At 47.8% G+C, this 20,885-nt stretch overlaps 1 protein-coding gene across 1 annotated transcript in view; it reads right to left on the bottom strand.

Moving 5' to 3' along the window:
- The window catches only part of KLHL4 (kelch like family member 4), a 126,405-nt gene that overhangs the window by 12,572 nt on the left and 92,948 nt on the right, over positions 1-20,885 (bottom strand). The window contains exons 5-8 of the mRNA XM_040325047.1: positions 18,316-18,528; positions 14,050-14,236; positions 9,391-9,615; positions 6,743-6,905 (exon numbers count right to left, since the gene is read on the bottom strand). Coding sequence (XP_040180981.1) covers positions 6,743-6,905; positions 9,391-9,615; positions 14,050-14,236; positions 18,316-18,528 — 788 coding nt within the window. The remainder of the gene's footprint in view (positions 1-6,742; positions 6,906-9,390; positions 9,616-14,049; positions 14,237-18,315; positions 18,529-20,885) is intronic.

Here is a 20,885-nt window from a genome sequence, read left to right as displayed (position 1 = left end):
CTGCACTCTGTACGGTACATAATCCTGACACCTTCACTCTGTACGGTACATAATCCTGACACCTTCACTCTGTACAATACATAATCCTGACACCTTCACTCTGTACGGTACATAATCCTGACACCTTCACTCTGTACAATACATAATCCTGACACCTTCGCTCTGTATGGTACATAATCCTGACACCTGCACTCTGTATGGTACATAATCCTGACACCTTCACTCTGTACAATACATAATCCTGACACCTTCACTCTGTATGGTACATAATCCTGACACCTTCGCTCTGTATGGTACATAATCCTGACACCTGCACTCTGTATGGTACATAATCCTGACACCTTCACTCTGTATGGTACATAATCCTGACACCTGCACTCTGTACGGTACATAATCCTGACACCTTTACTCTGTATGGTACATAATCCTGACACCTGCACTCTGTATGGTACATAATCCTGACACCTGCACTCTGTATGGTACATAATCCTGACACCTTCGCTCTGTATGGTACATAATCCTGACACCTTCACTCTGTACAATACATAATCCTGACACCTTCACTCTGTATGGTACATAATCCTGACACCTTCGCTCTGTATGGTACATAATCCTGACACCTTCGCTCTGTATGGTACATAATCCTGACACCTTCGCTCTGTATGGTACATAATCCTGACACCTGCGCTCTGTATGGTACATAATCCTGACACCTTCACTCTGTATGGTACATAATCCTGACACCTGCACTCTGTATGGTACATAATCCTGACACCTGCGCTCTGTATGGTACATAATCCTGACACCTTCACTCTGTATGGTACATAATCCTGACACCTTCGCTCTGTATGGTACATAATCCTGACACCTGCACTCTGTATGGTACATAATCCTGACACCTGCACTCTGTATGGTACATAATCCTGACACCTTCGCTCTGTATGGTACATAATCCTGACACCTGCACTCTGTATGGTACATAATCCTGACACCTGCACTCTGTAGTGTACATAATCCTGACACCTTCACTCTGTACAATACATAATCCTGACACCTTCACTCTGTATGGTACATAATCCTGACACCTGCACTCTGTATGGTACATAATCCTGACACCTGCACTCTGTATGGTACATAATCCCGACACCTGCACTCTGTATGGTACACAATCCTGACACCTGCACTCTGTATGGTACACAATCCTGACACCTGCACTCTGTATGGTACATAATCCTGACACCTGCACTCTATATGGTACATAATCCTGACACCTGCACTCTGTATGGTACATAATCCTGACACCTGCACTCTGTATGGTACATAATCCTGACACCTGCACTCTATATGGTACATAATCCTGACACCTGCACTCTGTATGGTACATAATCCTGACACCTTCACTCTGTATGGTACATAATCCTGACACCTTCACTCTGTATGGTACATAATCCTGACACCTGCACTCTGTATGGTACATAATCCTGACACCTGCACTCTGTATGGTACATAATCCTGACACCTTCGCTCTGTATGGTACATAATCCTGACACCTGCACTCTGTACATTACATAATCCTGACACCTTCACTCTGTACATTACATAATCCTGACACCTGCACTCTGTATGGTACATAATCCTGACACCTTCGCTCTGTATGGTACATAATCCTGACACCTGCACTCTGTACATTACATAATCCTGACACCTTCACTCTGTACATTACATAATCCTGACACCTGCACTCTGTATGGTACATAATCCTGACACCTTCGCTCTGTATGGTACATAATCCTGACACCTTCACTCTGTACATTACATAATCCTGACACCTTCACTCTGTACATTACATAATCCTGACACCTGCACTCTGTACAATACATAATCCTGACACCTGCACTCTGTATGGTACATAATCCTGACACCTGCACTCTGTATGGTACATAATCCTGACACCTGCACTCTGTACAATACATAATCCTGACACCTGCACTCTGTATGGTACATAATCCTGACACCTGCACTCTGTACAATACATAATCTTGACACCTGCACTCTGTACAATACATAATCAGGTAGATGGTAACCCCCCACCCCCCCCCCCCATGATTTCTGGTGTCAGCCCCCCGGGTGCATTAATGCCCGGCAAAGGCTGCTTTAAAATGAAGCGCCCCCTTGTGAACGATCCCTTGTATATAGTATGAAAAATGAAAAAGCCAGGTTGGGGACCTCGGCCAGTTGAAATCCTTCGTTCTAACAAAGTCCCCGGTCCGCAGATACTCGGCCCGATCCGTGTCGGATTTTCATTACATTTGCCGAATCCCGTTCCGCACGCCGCGCGCCAACCCCCTTGCCCCCGTCCTATTTTTAGCCACTTCCCGAATGAAAAGCGATGAAGCGATAGAGATGGGTTCAATGGCGACTTTATACGTCGCCCGGAATAAACAGCTTGCGATTCGAGGGACTGTTCAGCAGCTGCATAAATAATCAGCCGGAGAGACGGCGGGCGCCGAATGGGCGACGCTGGAGGAGTCATTAATGGCGCAGCTGCATCCCCCGACACAAAGGGCACATGAAAGAAACGACGATATTCTGCTGCAATTAAGAAAAGGAGGTTAGAGAGGCAAAAAAACTAAAAAAATCTGCTGCAGTCGCAAATTCAGGAAAAGCGCTTAGTGCGAAAACGCCACGGCGGATATTAAATGCCCTCCGTGGATTTAAAGGGCCACCTAACCTAAAATACAAGTTTTATTTAACCACGTCGGCCCCGGAGGATTTGGCTGCCCAATGACCAGGCCATTTTTTTTTTCGATGTGGCGCTGCGGCGCTTTAACTGACAATTGCGTGGTCGTGCGACGTGGCTCCCAAACAAAATTGGTGTCCTTTTTTCCCCACAAATAGAGCTTTCTTTTGGTGGTATTTGATCACCTCTGCGTTTTTTATTTTTTGCGCTATAAACAAAAAAAGAGCAACAATTTTGAAACAAAAAAAGTGATATTTTTTTTACTTTTTGCTGTAAATGTCCCCAAAAATTTTAAAAAAACGGGCCAGATTCATGTACCTGCGCTGCGGCGTAACGTATCCCATTTACGTTACACCGCCGCAAGTTTTCAGCGTAAGCGCCTGATTCACAAAGCACTTGCGTGTAAACTTGCGGCGGCGTAGCGTAAAGCCGTCCGGCGCAAGCCCGCCTAATTCAAATGGGGCGTGTACCGTTTAAATTAGGCGCATTCCCGCGCCGGACGTACTGCGCATGCTTCGTTTTGAAATTTCCCGCCGTGCTTTGCGCGAAATGACGTCGCCCGACGTAATGATTTGAACGGCGATGTGCGTTACGTACTTTCGTATTCCCGGACGACTTATGCAAAAAAAAATAATTGAAATTCGACACGGGAACGACGGCCATACTTTAACATGGGCTGTCTATTGTTACACCACCTCAATAGCAGCCGTAACTTTGCGACGCAAAAAGCCGACTAGCGACGACGTAAGAGAATGCGACGAACGCGCGTACCTTCGTGGATCGCCGTAAACAGCTATTTAGCATACCCGACGTGGAAAACAACGCGATCTCCACCCAGCGGCCGCCGAAGTATTGCATCCTAAGATCCGAAGGCGTACGAAGCCGTACGCCTGTCGGATCTTAGCCAAATGCCGTTGTATCTTTGTTTGTGAATTACAAATAAAGATACGACGCAGAAAATTTGAAAGTACGCAGATACTCCGGCGTACTTCTTCTCTGAATCTGGCCCATAGTTTTTTTTCTTCAGTTTAGGCCGATACGTATTCTTCTACCTATTTTTGTTTAAAAAAAATCGCAATAAGCGTTTATCGATTGGTTTGCACAAAAGTTATAGGCCCAGATTCACGTAGATCGGCGTATCTTTGCGGCGGGCGTAACGTATCCTATTTACGTTACGCCTCCGCAACTTAGACGGGGAAGTGCTGTATTCTCAAAGCATTTGCTCCGCAAGTTGCGGCGGCGTAGCGTGAATAGGCCGGCGTAAGCGCGCCTAATTCAAATGTGGAACAGGGGGGGCGTGTTTTATGTAAATAACGTGTGACCCGACGTGATTGACGTTTTTCACGAACGGCGCATGCGCCGTCCGTGGACATATCCCAGTGTGCATTGCTCCAAAGTACGCCGCAAGGACGTCATTGGTTTCGACGTGAACGCAAGACAAGTTTGAGCCAACATTCCGTCTGAAACAAAAATCCACGGTTTTGTTGTCGGAATGTCCGATCGCGTATGCGCGGCGTTAGGGTGAAGTCAATTGATCCCTAACAATGGGCCAAGGCCGTTATACCCGGCAGGTAAACTTAGGAGTAACTCCGCCTAAACACAAGGGTGCTAAAACTTTTATCTTTTAATATAAAATATCAAATAAACTCCTAGAGATGTGACTGTCCGTTTTACAGACGTCCCTGAAAACGGCTCTGCGTCCCCACCGTAGTACCCCGTGCCTTGGCTTCCTTCTGTTGCATGTCTGCCTGCGGGGGGCGCTGTAATCCAGGATTATCCTGAGCTGGAGAGTTTCCTGTTATCTGTAGAATTCTGTGGTTGGAAAGTCACGTCCCCCCCCCCATTCCCCCCCCCCCATTGTTGGAGGTTCTTTGTTAGCAGCCAGTTATTGTTTCCGGACTGTTATCTCATCTCTCCATGTCTGCTTCATGTGTGCAGAATGAAGGGGGGATGCTCTGCAGACTTCTGCCACCCGTGTATTATGTGCTAAACTACACAGCTAGAACAGATGAAGTACTTTCTAATGGAAATTATATTGTTTATATACATATATTTATACACACATATATATATATATATATATATATATATATATATATATATATATATATATATATATATATACTGTACATCAGTGGTGGCTGGTACTCAAAATTTTTGGGGGGGAGCGCAAACAAACGGAAAAAAACAAACATCAATTGCAGCCTCACTGTGCCCATCAAACGCAGCCACTGTGCCCATCAATTGTCGCCACTGTGCCATCAATTGTCGCCACTGTGCCATGCCATCAAACGCAGCCACTGTGCCCATCAATTGTTACCACTGTGCCATCAATTGTTACCACTGTGCCCATCACTTGTTGCCACTGTGCCCATCAATTGTTACCACTGTGCCCATCACTTGTTGCCACTGTGCCGATCAATTGTCGCCACTGTGCCATGCTATCAAACGCAGCCACTGTGCCCATGAATTGTCACCACTGTGCCCATGAATTGTCGCCACTGTGCCATCAATTCTTCCCACTGTGCCCATCACTTGTTGTCACTGTGCCCATCAATTGTCGCCACTGTGCCATGCCATCAAACGCAGCCACTGTGTCCATGAATTGTCGCCACTGTGCCCATGAATTGTCGCCACTGTGCCCATGAATTGTCGCCACTGTGCCCATGAATTGTCGCCACTGTGCGTTTGATGGACACAGTGGCTGCGTTTAATGGGCACAGAAACTGGCTGCATTTGGGGGGGAAACTGGCTTTTTTTTTAGTTTGTTTGCGCCCCCACCCCCAAAAATTCTGAGCACCAGCCGCCACTGCAATTCAATATTAATATCCATAATTTTGGAATGAGACGTTCAACCAGGTCATGGGTGTGATGGTCAGGTGTCAACAACCTATGGGCCATATAGCATGCAAGTTAAGTTCATTATAGTTTCTATTAGGGTTGTACCGATACCAGTATCGGTATCGGGACCGATACAGAGTATTTGTGGGAGTACTCGTACTCCCGCAAATACCCCCGATACTAAAATAGAATACTTGTTCCCCCCCCCGCCGCCGCAAACCCGTCGCCGCAAACCACAAAGCCGCCGCCGTTAATCAGCGTGCGGGGAACATTTCAGCCTTCGTTTGAATAGCTGTATCCCCGCCGCGTATAGACACTCCCCCTTGCGCGGGATTGGACGGATGATCTGTCCAATCCCGAGCAAGGGGGAGTGTCTATACGCGGCGGGGATACAGCTATTCAAACGAAAGCTGTAATGTTCCCCGCACGCTGATTAACGGCGGCACGTGCGGCATCATCAAGGTATGTAGGACATGGCTGCATTATGTGGGGGACATGGCTGGAATATGTGGGGGACATGGCTGGAATATGTGGGGGAAATGGCTGGAATATGTGGGGGACATGGCTGGAATATGGGGGGGACATGGCTGGAATATGTGGGGGACATGTCTGCATTATGTGGGGGACATGGCTGCATTATGTGGGGGACATGGCTGCATTATGTGGGGGACATGGCTGGAATATGTGGGGGACATGGCTGGAATATGTGGGGGACATGGCTGGAATATGTGGGGGACATGGCTGAAATATGTGGGGGACATGGCTGCATATGTGGGGGGACATGGCTGCATTATGTGGGGGACATGGCTGCATTATGTGGGGGACATGGCTGGAATATGTGGGGGACATGGCTGGAATATGTGGGGCGAGTACATAAAAAAAAAGTATCGGTACTCGTACTCGATCCTAAAAAAGTGGTATCGGGACAACCCTAGTTTCTATGGTCTACAAAGAAAGTTAAGGTTTCCTTCCAGAATATTTAATGATAAATGAAATGTTATTAGTTACAATTTTGTAACAATTAATTGATACAGTTGTTAATGTAGTAAATCATTTTTTATGTCTTTGGATTGGTCTCTGGGCCAACATGACCCTTCGTTGACTGCACCAATATCGTGAAACTCCTACAGTATAGTAGGACCTGCCCTGCGTACAACTCACTTGTTATTCAAAGCTGCCACTCCGACCGTACTTCTGGGGGTTGTCATGCTGGCGACGTAATTCCATTGCCGCGCTTGAGGGTCCCACCGCTCCACCGTATTAAGGTAGCTCCATCCATCATGGCCGCCCACGGCGTACATTGGACCTTCCAGCACCGCCACCCCTGCAAATCAGTTGAGAAAAAAAAATTGACAAATGCAAAGCTTCATCCACTCCTTGTATCGGCAACCTGAGCGCTCTGTACAAGATCCATAAATCACACGAATCGCTGATCTAATCAAAGGCTAATTAAACAAGTGTAAATGAAAGTGATTATTTCTCCGCAGACGCACGGAACGCCGCGCATTTAATCATCTCCGTGTGGAATAAACATTATTAATTTAAGAGTTTGAGGCCGGGGAGTGGGCGGTTGTGTGCACGCGGCCCCGCTTCCTGTGTCGCGCTAAAATGTATTTAAGTTCTCTAAAGATCTATAGCCGATGTATTATTTATAAACTTTTCCTAATTAGCCTCTCACAGAGGAAACCCACGCGGCTTGTTGATGGATTGAGTCTGCCCTTCACCGCGCTCGATCCGGAGATTTCCTGTCCCTGCGAACTGCGAAAACGGCCCACAATGTGCTGACTGGGCGATTCTGAGGCCAATGTGTCCGTCCTGGGGACAACAGATCGACGCTTTGCCAACTTCAAAAGCTACGCTAGTAAAAAAAAAGGGACTTAGTGATAGGGAAAGTGGAGGCATAACAAGAGCAAAGTTCGTTAACAGTCTACCCAGAAATCCAATCATTATTAGAAGTGGAGTCTGGATAGCTTGCCGACCGCTGCGCGACTATATACGTCGACAGAATGGCACGGCTGGGCAGGTCGACGTATATATACGTCCAGGGCCGATCCTAGGCAGGGTGCATAGGCTGCTCCGCACCTAGGCGCCGCAGAGGTGGGGAGCCGAAGCTCCAAAGTGCTCCCCTCCCTCCTCCTTGTCTGTGTCCAGAGGCGGAGCGCCTGTAGCGGGTGCTTCGGTTCCCCATCCCGCTTGCTCTCTCCACTGGCAACTGACAAGAGCGCATACCTCCCGCTGTCCCCGGAATCCAGTCTGGGTACCACAGTGGAGCCTAGTACTGGAACACGTTCCGGCAGTAGGCTCCACTAATTAATTCTGTCCGGTGTGCATGTAGCAGTCTCCTGTCTGCCCCGCCCCCTCTGCGTGTGTCGGCTCTTCTCCCATAGGCGGTGTGATGAGAGGCTTCAGGGTTGGCCGGTGCTGCTGCCAATCATCCCGTGCACTCCCAGAAATGCTCTCCGAGTGCCACCCTCCAAGTAACCAAAGATGCCACGTATGCCCCCGCCCCCTGTAATGTGTTTCTGCTCCCAGTGCACCCAAGCTACAGGGATCTATTGGACAAGTACTGATCTATGGGGACACCTGATGTGGGGGGCTCTGATGGGGACACCTGCTGTGGGGGGGGCTCTGATGGGGGACACCTGTTGTGGGGGGGCTCTCATGGGGGACACCTGCTGTGGGGGGGGGCTCTGATGGGGGACACCTGCTGTGGGGGGGCTCTGATGGGGAACACCTGCTGTGGGGGGGCTCTGATGGGGAACACCTGCTGTGGGGGGGCTCTGATGGGGGACACCTGCTGTGGGGGCTCTGATGGGGAACACCTGCTGTGGGGGCTCTGATGGGGAACACCTGCTGTGGGGGCTCTGATGGGGAACACCTGCTGTGGGGGGGCTCTGATGGGGAACACCTGCTGTGGGGGGGCTCTGATGGGGGACACCTGCTGGGGGGCCCTGATGGGGACACCTGCTGTGGGGGCTCTGATGGGGGACACTAATGAAGACTTCTTAGGGGAGCATCTCTGTGTTTGAGTTGTAGCCATAGAAACATGTGTAAAGGGGTGGAGAAATATTTCTGCACCGAGGCGTCTGTGACCCTAGGATCGGCCCTGTATACGACGCCTTTAAGGCCCGGGTTGTGGGTGCACTTTTTCTTGCAACTGTATATACTTTACCCTTTAAGATGCGGCATCGTGGGTGCGCGCGTGCGCTGCAAGCTCCGTGAGTCTGAGCCTGGGTCCCGCGGACTTGATGTCCGCCGGGAGTCCTGCGATCGCCTCACGGAGAGGAAGAACAGGGAAATGCTGATGTAAACAAGGCATTTCCCCCATTCTGCCTACATCGTCAGAATGGCATGGGCAGGCAAAGCAATGTTACCTGTACGTTGCTTTAAATCTGCTGCCTAGCAGGCGCGCACGCTAGGGCGACCACGTGTCCCGGATTGCCCGCATTTTGCAGGTCTGTCCCGGGCATTACAGTGTCCCGGAATGAAACTGACACAGCCCCCCCCCCCCCCCCCCCCCCCCTGGCCAATCTGATGCCCCCAAAAAAGGCCGCCACATCACCGCTTTACTCACTGACAGTACTTGTCCTGGTCGGGAATGCCTGGAGGAGCACAGTTCCCGCCCCCTGCTTGTGATTGGAGAAATCATAAATCCCGCCTCTTGTGTCCAATCACTGTGCTGTGATTCGTTACAGCACAAGCTGATTTTTTGGGAAGGGAGGGGCGTCCCTGAATGGTAGTTTGGAAACGTGGTCACCCTAGACGGAAGCCACCCAAATACAAAGTGAAGGAAGGTTTTTGTTACTCACCTAGTCCATGCCTGTGAGTTGACATTGGCGGCATTACTGACCACACCTTGGTGACTGGATTGAAGCACTCCACGGTGTTGGAGGTCTTCAGGCCATCGCGCCCTCCAACCACATAGAGCTTGTTGTCGATCACCGCGACGCCAAACTGCAAGCGGCGCCCGCTCATGGTACTGATCTGAACCCAACTGTTTGTCCTCAGATCGTACTTCTCAATGGTTGTGGCACCTGAAAAGAAAGAGAAGACACGTCAGAGAACCATTTCACATCGAGGATATTTATGTGTCAGTCCACGGGTACTCGAGTACTGGCACTTGTAGGAACAAATTGCTATTTTTTTTTATTTCTTTTTTTTTTATTTTTGTTTTTTTATTAATGGGCCCAGAGGTCCCCAGGGCCCCGGATGGCTACCCCCCTTTTTTTTATATTTTTTTTAATATATATTTTTATTTCTTTATTTATTTTTTTGTAAGGGGCCCGGAGGTCCCCAGTGCCCCAGATGGCAACCCCCCTTTTTTTTATATATATATTATTTATATATATATATATTTGTTTTTTATTAAAGGGCCCAGAGGTCCTCAGGGGCCTGGAGGTCCCCAGGGACCCGAATGGCTACCCCCCCCTTTTTTTTATAATTTTTTTTAATATATATTTTTCTTTTTCTTTTTTTTTTTAAGGGACCCAGAGGTCCCCAGGGCAACCCCCCCTCCTTTTCTTTTTTGTTCGTCAGCACCCAAAGCCCCCGATCTTAATTCGTTGCACACCCCCCGCTTCTCAATTTTTGTCAATTAGCGGCAGCACCCCCCGCTTCTCAATTCGCGGCAGCCCCTCCCGTTTCTCAATTTGAGGTGGCGCCCCCCCCCCCCGGTTTTCTGCTCCAGGGGGCCCATGCCTCAAGCTGTGTAAGGGGCCCCATAATTCCTGATGGTGGCCCTGCTCGTAGTTATAAAGACATCTCTGCTGTGAAGATTTATCTGCATTCTGTATATTTCTTGGCTTTCATGCAGATATGAGTCTATAGAAGCCGGTTATATAAAGCTCTTCACTGACAAGAATAACAATTATTATGCTCGTAATCCGAGGTTCCACTGTACGCAGTATCTGAAGCTTGGGCTTCTTTAATATGCTTATGTGGTTGGATGACGATGGTTGAGTAACCTGAATAGATTTAGAAGTCTAATTATTCTTTGGATAATTTTTGTTTTAGAGATTATGGCTCCATCTCTCGAATTAAATTTTCCCCTTCTTCTTCTAAAGACATTTTGGACGTCTGCAAAGGGGGTTTTGCCATGAAAGATTTTGTTGTAAGATCTCGGTGTGATATGCTGAGTGGATTGTCTGTGTATTTGGCAGAGAGGTGACACTTCTATCTATAATTCATTGTATCTTGTGTAGGATAATCCTCCGTCTGCAGCGCCGGGATTCGGAGAGTGCCTCTGTATTGATTGTGTTTGTCTGTCCATCACTATGGATGAAGGTGACAAGGGAGGGGGGTTCCCTATCGCGCAGGGGGATCAATGTTAGCACCCCCGTAAGCACTTTTCTTTGATGGCCTGATGTACTTCGCTGTCATTTCAGACAACTAAAGGCATTGTTCTTCCACGGCTATAATAAAAGGGAGGGGGATGTGTCAAGGCAGAGCCGGATCCGACTTCTCCATGCCCCCCATTCTTCCAGTCTTCAAGGTGGAAAAGCATCGCCCTTGAGAAATGTACTTCCTTTGAAATGTCCTATAGTATTAACTTGGCTTTTCTCAGCCCTTTTTGGCATACAGGAACCTCTTGAAATATGTTCAGGTCTCAAGGAACCCCTGCTAAAAATGATGATATATATATATATATATATATATATATATATATATATATATATATATATCTCCCTCCAGTCTGACCCCAGGAATCATGTATTATAGCTGAGCACCCAAGACTAGACAGTACTAGCTTAGACACAAACTTGAACTTCTCCAAAAGAGCCTCTCCCACTCAGTCTGGCCCCAGGAATCAGATATTATAGCTGAGCAGCACCCAAGACTATACAACACTAGCTTAGACGCAAACTAGAACTTCTCCAAAAGAGCCTCCCTCTCCCACCGAGTCTGGCCCCAGGAATCAGGTATTATAGCTGAGCACCCAAGACTAGACAGTACTAGCTTAGAAGCAAACTAGAACTTCTCCAAAAGAGCCTCTCCCACCCAGTCTGGCCCCAGGAATCAGGTATTATAGCTGAGCAGCACCCAAGACTATACAACACTAGCTTAGACGCAAACTAGAACTTCTCCAAAAGAGCCTCCCTCTCCCACCGAGTCTGGCCCCAGGAATCAGGTATTATAGCTGAGCACCCAAGACTAGACAGTACTAGCTTAGAAGCAAACTAGAACTTCTCCAAAAGAGCCTCTCCCACCCAGTCTGGCCCCAGGAATCAGGTATTATAGCTGAGCAGCACCCAAGACTATACAGTACTAGCTTAGACGCAAACTAGAACGTCTCCAAAAGAGCCTCTCCCACGAGTCTGGCCCCAAGAATCAGGTATTATAGCTGAGCAGCACCCAAGACTAGACAGTACTAGCTTAGATGCAAACTAGAACTTCTCCAAAAGAGCCTCTCCCACTCAGTCTGGCCCCAGGAATCAGATATTATAGCTGAGCAGCACCCAAGACTATACAACACTAGCTTAGACGCAAACTAGAACTTCTCCAAAAGAGCCTCCCTCTCCCACCGAGTCTGGCCCCAGGAATCAGGTATTATAGCTGAGCACCCAAGACTAGACAGTACTAGCTTAGAAGCAAACTAGAACTTCTCCAAAAGAGCCTCTCCCACCCAGTCTGGCCCCAGGAATCAGGTATTATAGCTGAGCAGCACCGAAGACTAGACAGTACTAGCTTAGATGCAAACTAGAACTTCTCCAAAAGAGCCTCCCCCACCCAGTCTGGCCCCAGGAATCAGGTATTATAGCTGAGCAGCACCCAAGACTATACAGTACTAGCTTAGACGCAAACTAGAACTCCTCCAAAAGAGCCTCTCCCACCCAGTCTGGCCCCAGGAATCAGGTATTATAGCTGAGCAGCACCCAAGACTATACAACACTAGCTTAGACGCAAACTAGAACTTCTCCAAAAGAGCCTCTCCCAACCAGTCTGGCCCCAGGAATCAGGTATTATAGCTGAGCAGCACCCAAGACTAGACAGTACTAGCTTAGACGCAAACTAGAACGTCTCCAAAAGAGCCTCTCCAACAGAGTCTGGCCCCAGGAATCAGGTATTATAGCTGAGCAGCACCCAAGACTAGACAGTACTAGCTTAGGTGCAAACTAGAACTTCTCCAAAAGAGCCTCTCCCACCCAGTCTGGCCCCAGGAATCAGGTATTATAGCTGAGCAGCACCGAAGACTAGACAGTACTAGCTTAGATGCAAACTAGAACTTCTCCAAAAGAGCCTCCCCCACCCAGTCTGGCCCCAGGAATCAGGTATTATAGCTGAGCAGCACCCAAGACTATACAGTACTAGCTTAGACGCAAACTAGAACTCCTCCAAAAGAGCCTCTCCCACCCAGTCTGGCCCCAGGAATCAGGTATTATAGCTGAGCAGCACCCAAGACTATACAACACTAGCTTAGACGCAAACTAGAACTTCTCCAAAAGAGCCTCTCCCAACCAGTCTGGCCCCAGGAATCAGGTATTATAGCTGAGCAGCACCCAAGACTAGACAGTACTAGCTTAGACGCAAACTAGAACGTCTCCAAAAGAGCCTCTCCAACAGAGTCTGGCCCCAGGAATCAGGTATTATAGCTGAGCAGCACCCAAGACTAGACAGTACTAGCTTAGGTGCAAACTAGAACTTTTCCAAAAGAGCCTCTCCCAACCAGTCTGGCCCCAGGAATCAGGTATTATAGCTGAGCAGCACCCAAGACTATACAGTACTAGCTTAGACGCAAACTAGAACTTCTCCAAAAGAGCCTCTCCCACCCAGTCTGGCCCCAGGAATCAGGTATTATAGCTGAACACCCAAGACTAGACAGTACTAGCTTAGGTGCAAACTAGAACTTCTCCAAAAGAGCCTCTCCCACCGAGTCTGGCCCCAAGAATCAGGTATTATAGCTGAGCAGCACCCAAGACTAGACCGTACTAGCTTAGACGCAAACTAGAACTTCTCCAAAAGAGCCTCTCCGACCCAGTCTGCAGAAGGGCCACCATATTCCCTCTGACCATTAACCGGTACAAGATCAATATTACACCTTTCTATCCACTCCAGAAGGGAAGCTTTATTGTCCTTATTCGGAGAATTAATCAGCATCCATCATGTGGTTGTCCATCATTGGAGAATAATCTGCTCTCTCCATGGGCCATAATCAGTAGGTAGGAGACTTACCCCTAGTCCTCTCCAAGAGCCCCGGTCCTGGTTGAGTCTGTCACATGTGTGTACCTGGCTATACCTTTAGGTGAGCACTATCAATTTCAACTTCTGGAAACAAACACCACGTACACACGATCGGAACTTTCTAACAAGAAAAGCTTTTGGTCGGAAATTTCGACCGTGTGTAGGCTCCATCTGACTTTTTCTGTCGGAATGTCCGACAGCAAAAATTTGAGAGCTGGTTCTCAAATTTTTAATTGTACTTATCATTCTTGGAAAATCATTATTTGTCTGTATAATACATTATTTTGTACCTTTTGTGGCATCCATTCCCCCAACAGCATAGAGGGCCCCCACTGTAGACTTCCTTGGTTTGGTTCGGGGGCTTTGCATCATTGACCGTCTCTCGGGAAGTAGATGGTATTTCATGGCTTCCATCAGGAACTTCTGGCATTCCAGGTCGTTGGCAAACATCGGACTGTTCTCCAGGTCTGCAAGAAGCTAAAGCCAAACTTTCGTCAGTCACAGACACACCCGCAATGATAGTTCTTGATAACCAAAATGTTCTACTGCTTTATAATAGTCAGGTTCATTCGAAAATATTGATGGTAAAATTAACCACTTTGGAGTTGTAAAGGAAAAAAATGTTTCACCTTAATGCAATCTATGCATTTTTTTTCACCAAGAGAAAGCTCTATCTGCCTCAAAAAAATTGTCAAAATGTTATATGGGTAGAGTGACCGCGCAAATGTCATTAAAATTGCAACAGCACTGAAATCTGGAATCTGGAATTGGGTATAAGTGCCCAGTAAGCAAGATGATGCCCAAAGAGGTGATTTAAGAAGGTCCCACCACTATTATTATTTTGGTTAGGATGCCGCATTGTGTACAGAACTTTCTCCGCGAGACAACAGAAAAGGAGAGCGGAGGCTCTGCCGGTACAAGGCGGTAATCCTCTCGGCGTTGAAGGAGCGTACAAAACATGTTGATCTTTTTAAATATAGATAAAAGCCGAGTATGTCGAGCCCTGCGGGACGCTACGCGCCTTCTCTTCTCATTTCATTATTTACCGCAGTCACTAAACGCGGAAGATATTTTTGTTCCCGACTTTTAACATTTCGTACGCTAACCAGAAAATCTTTAGAAGCGCTTGGTAACAGAAGGTGATTTGATGTCCACTAAAAAAAAAAAAAAAATCAATAACATGAAAACAAAAAAGAAATCAATAAAAACAAAAAAGTAATCAATGAAAAAAATAGAAAAGAAAGCAAGTGTAAAAAATAAAACGGCCCAAAGGGGTAAGTCCACCCAGAACTGACATATTGGCCCTGAGTGGATGCCGGTGACTTGTCAGTATGGTTCCTCTATCGAGTTGGTTCCTGTAAGGACTGCGCAGGCGCAATCCTTGCCGACGGAAATCTCCGAACCTCGGCTGGCATCCAGGCTCATTGCTTAACATCCCCGTGGATTGCAGGATGTTAAAAAAAAGAGCCAGGAGGCCGAGCGAGCATAGAGACTGGCCACTTACCTCAAACTCCACGTCGCCCTAGAGGTTCGGTGATTTCCGTCGGCAAGGATTGCGCCTGCGCAGTCCTTATAGGAACCATCTCGATAGATGGAACCATATCGTCAGATCACCGGCAACCTAAATCATACGCTGTGATCTTCTGAGCTTGGATCTCAGCGGGGGGGAGATTTGGACCAATGGAAGCCTCTTTGTGTCCCTCATTACAGTCTTCCTTGATGGCTCCAGGTCTGTCAATTCGCATTGACCAGTTATCAGGGCCGCCATCAGGGGGATACAGGCATTACACCTGTAAGGGGCCCAATGGTCCCCAGGGGCACTGCTGGCGCGCCCCCGGCTCCCGTTTTTTGCCTTACACCTGTAAGGGGCCCAATGGTCCCCAGGGGCTCTGCTGGCCCGCTCCCGTTTTTTGGCTTACACCTGTAAGGGGCCCAATGGTCCCCAGGGCCCCTTACAAGCCCCACTCCCTTTTATTTGCATTACACTTGTAAGGGGCCACCCCCCCCCCGCGCTTATTATCTTGCGTCAGTAGAGAAGAGATTACACTTGTTTTTCGTAAGCACCCCTCAACCCGGTTCTCTGCTCCAGGGGGGCCCTGCCTAAAGCTGTGTAAGGGGCCCCAAAATTTGTGATGGCTGCGCTGCCAGTTATGTATCACTAATGTTATCTTTTATATCTTTTTATAGCTTTAGATCCTGTAATGCTGCTTGGTAGGAGAGGTGAAGGATGTACAGTGGAACCTCAGGTTACGAGCATAATCCGTTCCAGGAGAATGCTTGTAATCCAAAGTACTCCCATATCAAAGCGAGTTTCCCCATTGTAGTCAATGGAAACGAAAATAATTAGTTCCGCATTGACTTCAATGGCATGCAATACCGCATGCAGCCTTAAGAGGGGGGGCGCTGGAGAGCTCGGCTGACCTCGGCAAACCTTGGAAAGGCTCAGGAACGTAGTATTTCCGTGTCTTTTTGTAGCATTTCCGAACGGCACCGAGCGGCTACGATTAGCACCGTTCGGCTCCGGCGCCCCCCCACCTCAGGCCATACGCTGTACTGCACACTGCTTTGGCCTGAATCCTGCTCGCAAACCGAGTTAGGATTTTTCAAAATACAGTGCTGGTATTGCGAAACGCTCGTTAACCGCGTTACTCACAATCCGAGGTTCCACTGTATGTAGACTTCTAGGGATGGATGGATCCAAGAATCCACATTACATCAACTCAAAGGAACCTCTGATATGTATATCAAATGCAGGGCATCAAATTACCAGCGACTTTAGTAGAGTCGTACTTGATAGATGAGAGGCTGTAGTTGATCTACTTTGTACTGCTCTAGAATGGGAGTGATGGTGGTCCTCAGGGGTTCAATGGGTCAAGCCAAAATAAGCTAATTAAGACCCATAGGATGGTTGTTATTGCTGTAGTATGGGGGTGATGGTGGTCCTCAGGGGTCTGACGGGTCAAGCCAAAAAAGCAACGTAAGACACGTAAGATAGTTTGTATTGGTGTAGGATGGGAGTGATGGTGGTCCTCAGAGGTTCAATGGGCCAAGCCAAAACAGCAAATTAAGACCCATAGGATAGTTAGTATTGCTGTAGAATGGAAGTGATGGTGGTCCTCAGGGGTCCATAAAAAACAAATTACGACCCAAAGGATAGTTTGTACTGCTGTAGGATAAGAGTGATGATGGTACTCAATGGTCCGACGGGTCAAGCCAAAAAAGAAAATTAAGACCCATACGATGGTTTGTACTGCTCTAGTATGAGATTGATGGTGGTGTTTGGGAGTCCGATTGGTCAAGCCAAAAAAGCAAACTAAGACCCATAGGATAGATTTGTATTGCTGTAAGATGGGAGTGATGGTGGTCCTTTAGGGTTCGATGGGTCAAGCCAAAAAAGCAAAATAAGACCCAAAGGATGGTTTGTATTGCTGTAGGATGGGAGTGATGGTGGTCCTCAGGGGTTCAATGGGTCAAGCAAAAAAAAGCAAATTAAGATCCAAAGGATGGTTTGCATTGCTATAGGATGGGAGTGATGGTGATTCTCAGGGTGCGATTGGTCAAGCTAAAAAAGCTAATAAAGACCCATAGGATGGATGAAAGCGCCCAGAGGCGATTCAGTTCGCATGTGTTGCGCTATACAAGTCATTCATTCATTCATTCATTTGTATTGCTCTAGGATGAGGTCCTCAGAAGTCCAATGGATCAAGCCAAAAAAGCTAATAAAGACCCATAGGATGGTTTGTATTGCTCTAGGATGAGGTCCTCAGGGGTCTGCCGCGTCAAGCCAAAAAAGCAACGTAAGACCCATAGGAGGGTTAGTATTGGTGTAGGATGGGAGTGATGGTGGTCCTCAGGGTTCGATAAGCCAAGCAAAAAAAGCGAAATAAGACCCATAAGATAATTTGTATTGGTGTAGGATGGGAGTAATGGAGGTCCTCAGAGGTTCAATGGGCCAAGCCAAAACAGCAAATTAAGACCCATAGGATAGTTAGTATTGCTGTAGGATGGGAGTGATGGTGGTCCTCAGGGGTCCAAAAAAAGCAAATTACGACCCAAAGGATAGTTTGTACTTCTCTAGTATGAGATTGATGGTGGTGCTCGGGAGTCCGATTGGTCAAGCCAAAAAAGCAAACTAAGACCCATAGGATGGATTTGTATTGCTGTAAGATGGGAGTGATGGTGGTCCCTAAGGGTCCGACTGGTCAAGCCAATAAAAGCAAATTAAGACCCATAGGATAGTTAGTATTGCTGTAGGATGGGAGTGATGGTGGTCCTCAGAGGTTCAATGGGTCAAGCCAAAAAAAAAAGCAAATTAAGACCCAAAGGATGGTTGGTATTGCTGTAGGATGGACCCCTTCTCCAAATCAATAACCTACACAGGCTTTTAAAGTGTCACCTATGGACAATATCAGAAAATATATAATTATAGAGAGATCTAAGTAACTTTCTAACAATAAATACTGATTTATACACACGTGAAACATTTTATAGAACGGACCCGGACAGCAAGTTAAGGCAACACCATCCGAGGAATTTCCCAGGGAGGAGGGGCTTACCTGCGGCGGAAGCAGCGGCAACCTTATGTAGGACAGGAGCATCCCCAGGTCCTTCCGCCGTGATTCAATGTCATATTTGACCCATTGCATTAGCGCCTGGAAAATGGTTTCTTCATCGGGGACGTTAATGTCGTCGCTGGATAACAGCTTGGCAATTTCGTTCGCCGGCAAGAGGAGAAATTCTTGATTGCGGATCACTTCAATAAAATTCTCCTGAAAAAAGGAAAAAAAGAATTAAAGTAATAAGAGAGAGCAGAATCGAGGTGGCCGAAGCAGACATGTCACTGGGCCAAGGGTTATCCAAATGATAGAGAATGTAAAAGCCGCGTCCCGGAAGCCTCATGCTTCATTTTGGTCAAAGAGACCCAACTGGGTCTCTTTGACCAAAACAGAGGGATTTAACCACTTAAGGACCAAGGGCCAGATTCACAGTCGAGATACGACGGAGTATCTCAGATACTCCGTCGTATCTCTCAGAGTATCTATGCCACTGATTCATAGAATCAGTTACGCATAGATATCCCTAAGATCCGACAGGTGTAATTGTTTTACACTGTCGGATCTTAGGATGCAATACCGCGGCCGCCGCTGGGGGGAGTTCGCGTCGTAAACCAGCGTCGGGTATGCAAATTAGCAGTTACGGCGATCCACAGCGGTTTTTCGCGTTCGCTACGTCGCCGCTACTCTAGTTTCCCGTCGCAAAGTTAGTCGTCGTTTGACCTGCCCTAACTTTACACAGCAATCGTATTGCTGTATAAAGTATGGCTGTCGTTCCCGCGTCGAAATTTAAAAATTAACGTCGTTTGCGTAAGCCGTCCGGGAATACGGAATTACGCTACGCGCGTCACCGTTCAAAAAAATGACGTCACTGCGCGCAAAGCACGGCGGGAATTCTGAAACAGAGCATGCGCAGTAGGTCTGGCGCGGGAGCGCGCCTAATTTAAATGGCACACGCCCATTTAAATTACGCGGGCTTACGCCGGAGGCTGCCGGCGTAGTTTTCATCGCAAGTGCTTGGTGAATCAGGCACTTGCGGTGAAAACTTGCGGCGCTGTAACGTATCTACGATACGTTACGCCGCCGCTAGTCTACGTGAATCTGGCCCCAAGCCTCTGTTTCAGATGTGTTGTTTACAAGTTTTTTTTGCTAGAAAATTACTTGGAACCCCAAAACATTATACTGTATATATATTTTTTCTAACACACTAGAGAATAAAATGGCGCTTGTTGCAATACTTTTTGTCACACTGTATTTGCGCAGCGGTCTTAAAAGCGCGCTATAATTGGAGAAAAAAAATAAGACAACAGTAAAGTTAGCCCGATGTGATCAAATGCCACCAAAAGAAAGAAAGCTCTATTTGTGGGAACAAAATTCTAAAAAATTGTTTGGATACAGTGTAGCACGACCGCGTAATTGTCATTCAAAGTGCGACAGCGCTGAAAATTGGCCTGGGCAGGAAGGTGCGTAAATGCCCCCCAGTATGGAAGTGGTTAAAGAATTTTGGAGCCAAGCCGAGTCTTCATCATCATAATCCACCCAGAAGAACACCGGCGTGGGTGGAGGATTCCTCCAATACCTAGCCCAGGAAGAAATACGACTCACGCCAATCACTTTCTACAGTAGAAGTCAGATTAACGCCGAATCATTCCCACGTCTGTCTAGAATTATGATTCTGTATCCGAGGCGGCAATCAGCTGATTTGTAATGAATGGCGGCGACAGATGCCGGTGTTATGTATTATAAATGAGGCGCGTGCGCTGCTTGTGAGAAACGTCATCGCACATTTTGCCGCAACGTTATTTATCCCTCGTCTCTGGGATGTGACTGGATGTAAATCACATTGCGAGGATAATAACTGCGCTTTTACAAAGAGCTTCCGTTTGGAGTGACGGTTACGGCGTGTTAACCACTTCCATACCGCGCCAATCATGGCACTCCTCTTCTACGTGTAAAAATCATAATTTTTGGTCTAGAAAATGACTCAAAACCCCCAAACATTATATATATATTTTCAGCAGACACCCTAGGGAATAAAGTGGTGGTCATTGCAGCTTTTTGCAATACCTGATAGGCGTCCAATCACAGCGCCTGGCGTTTCAGCCCAGGGCCGATCCTAGGGTCACAGACGCCTGGGTGCAGAAATTTTTCTGGCGCCCCCACATGGGCGTGGTCATCTTACTAACTCCTCCCCTTTACAAATGTTTCTATGGCTACAACTCAAACACAGAGATGCTCCCCTAAGAAGTCTTCATTAGTGTCCCCCATCAGAGCCTCCCACAGCGGGTGTCCCCCATCAGAGCCTCCCACAGCAGGTGTCCCCCATCAGAGCCTCCCACAGCAGGTGTCCCCCATCAGAGCCTCCCACAGCAGGTGTCCCCCATCAGAGCCTTCCCCAGCAGGTGTCCCCCATCAGAGCCCCCAACAGCAGGTGTCCCCCATCGGAGCCCCCCCACAGCAGGTGTCCCCCATCGGAGCCCCCCCACAGCAGGTGTCCCCCATCAGAGCCCCCCACAGCAGGTGTCCCCATCAAGCCCCCCCCACAGCAGGTGTCCCCCATCAGAGCCCCCCCA

This window comes from Rana temporaria, chromosome 9 (assembly GCF_905171775.1).
Source record: "Rana temporaria chromosome 9, aRanTem1.1, whole genome shotgun sequence".
NCBI classification, from domain to species: Eukaryota; Metazoa; Chordata; class Amphibia; order Anura; family Ranidae; genus Rana; species Rana temporaria.
This window is presented reverse-complemented; position numbering and strand designations above follow the sequence as displayed.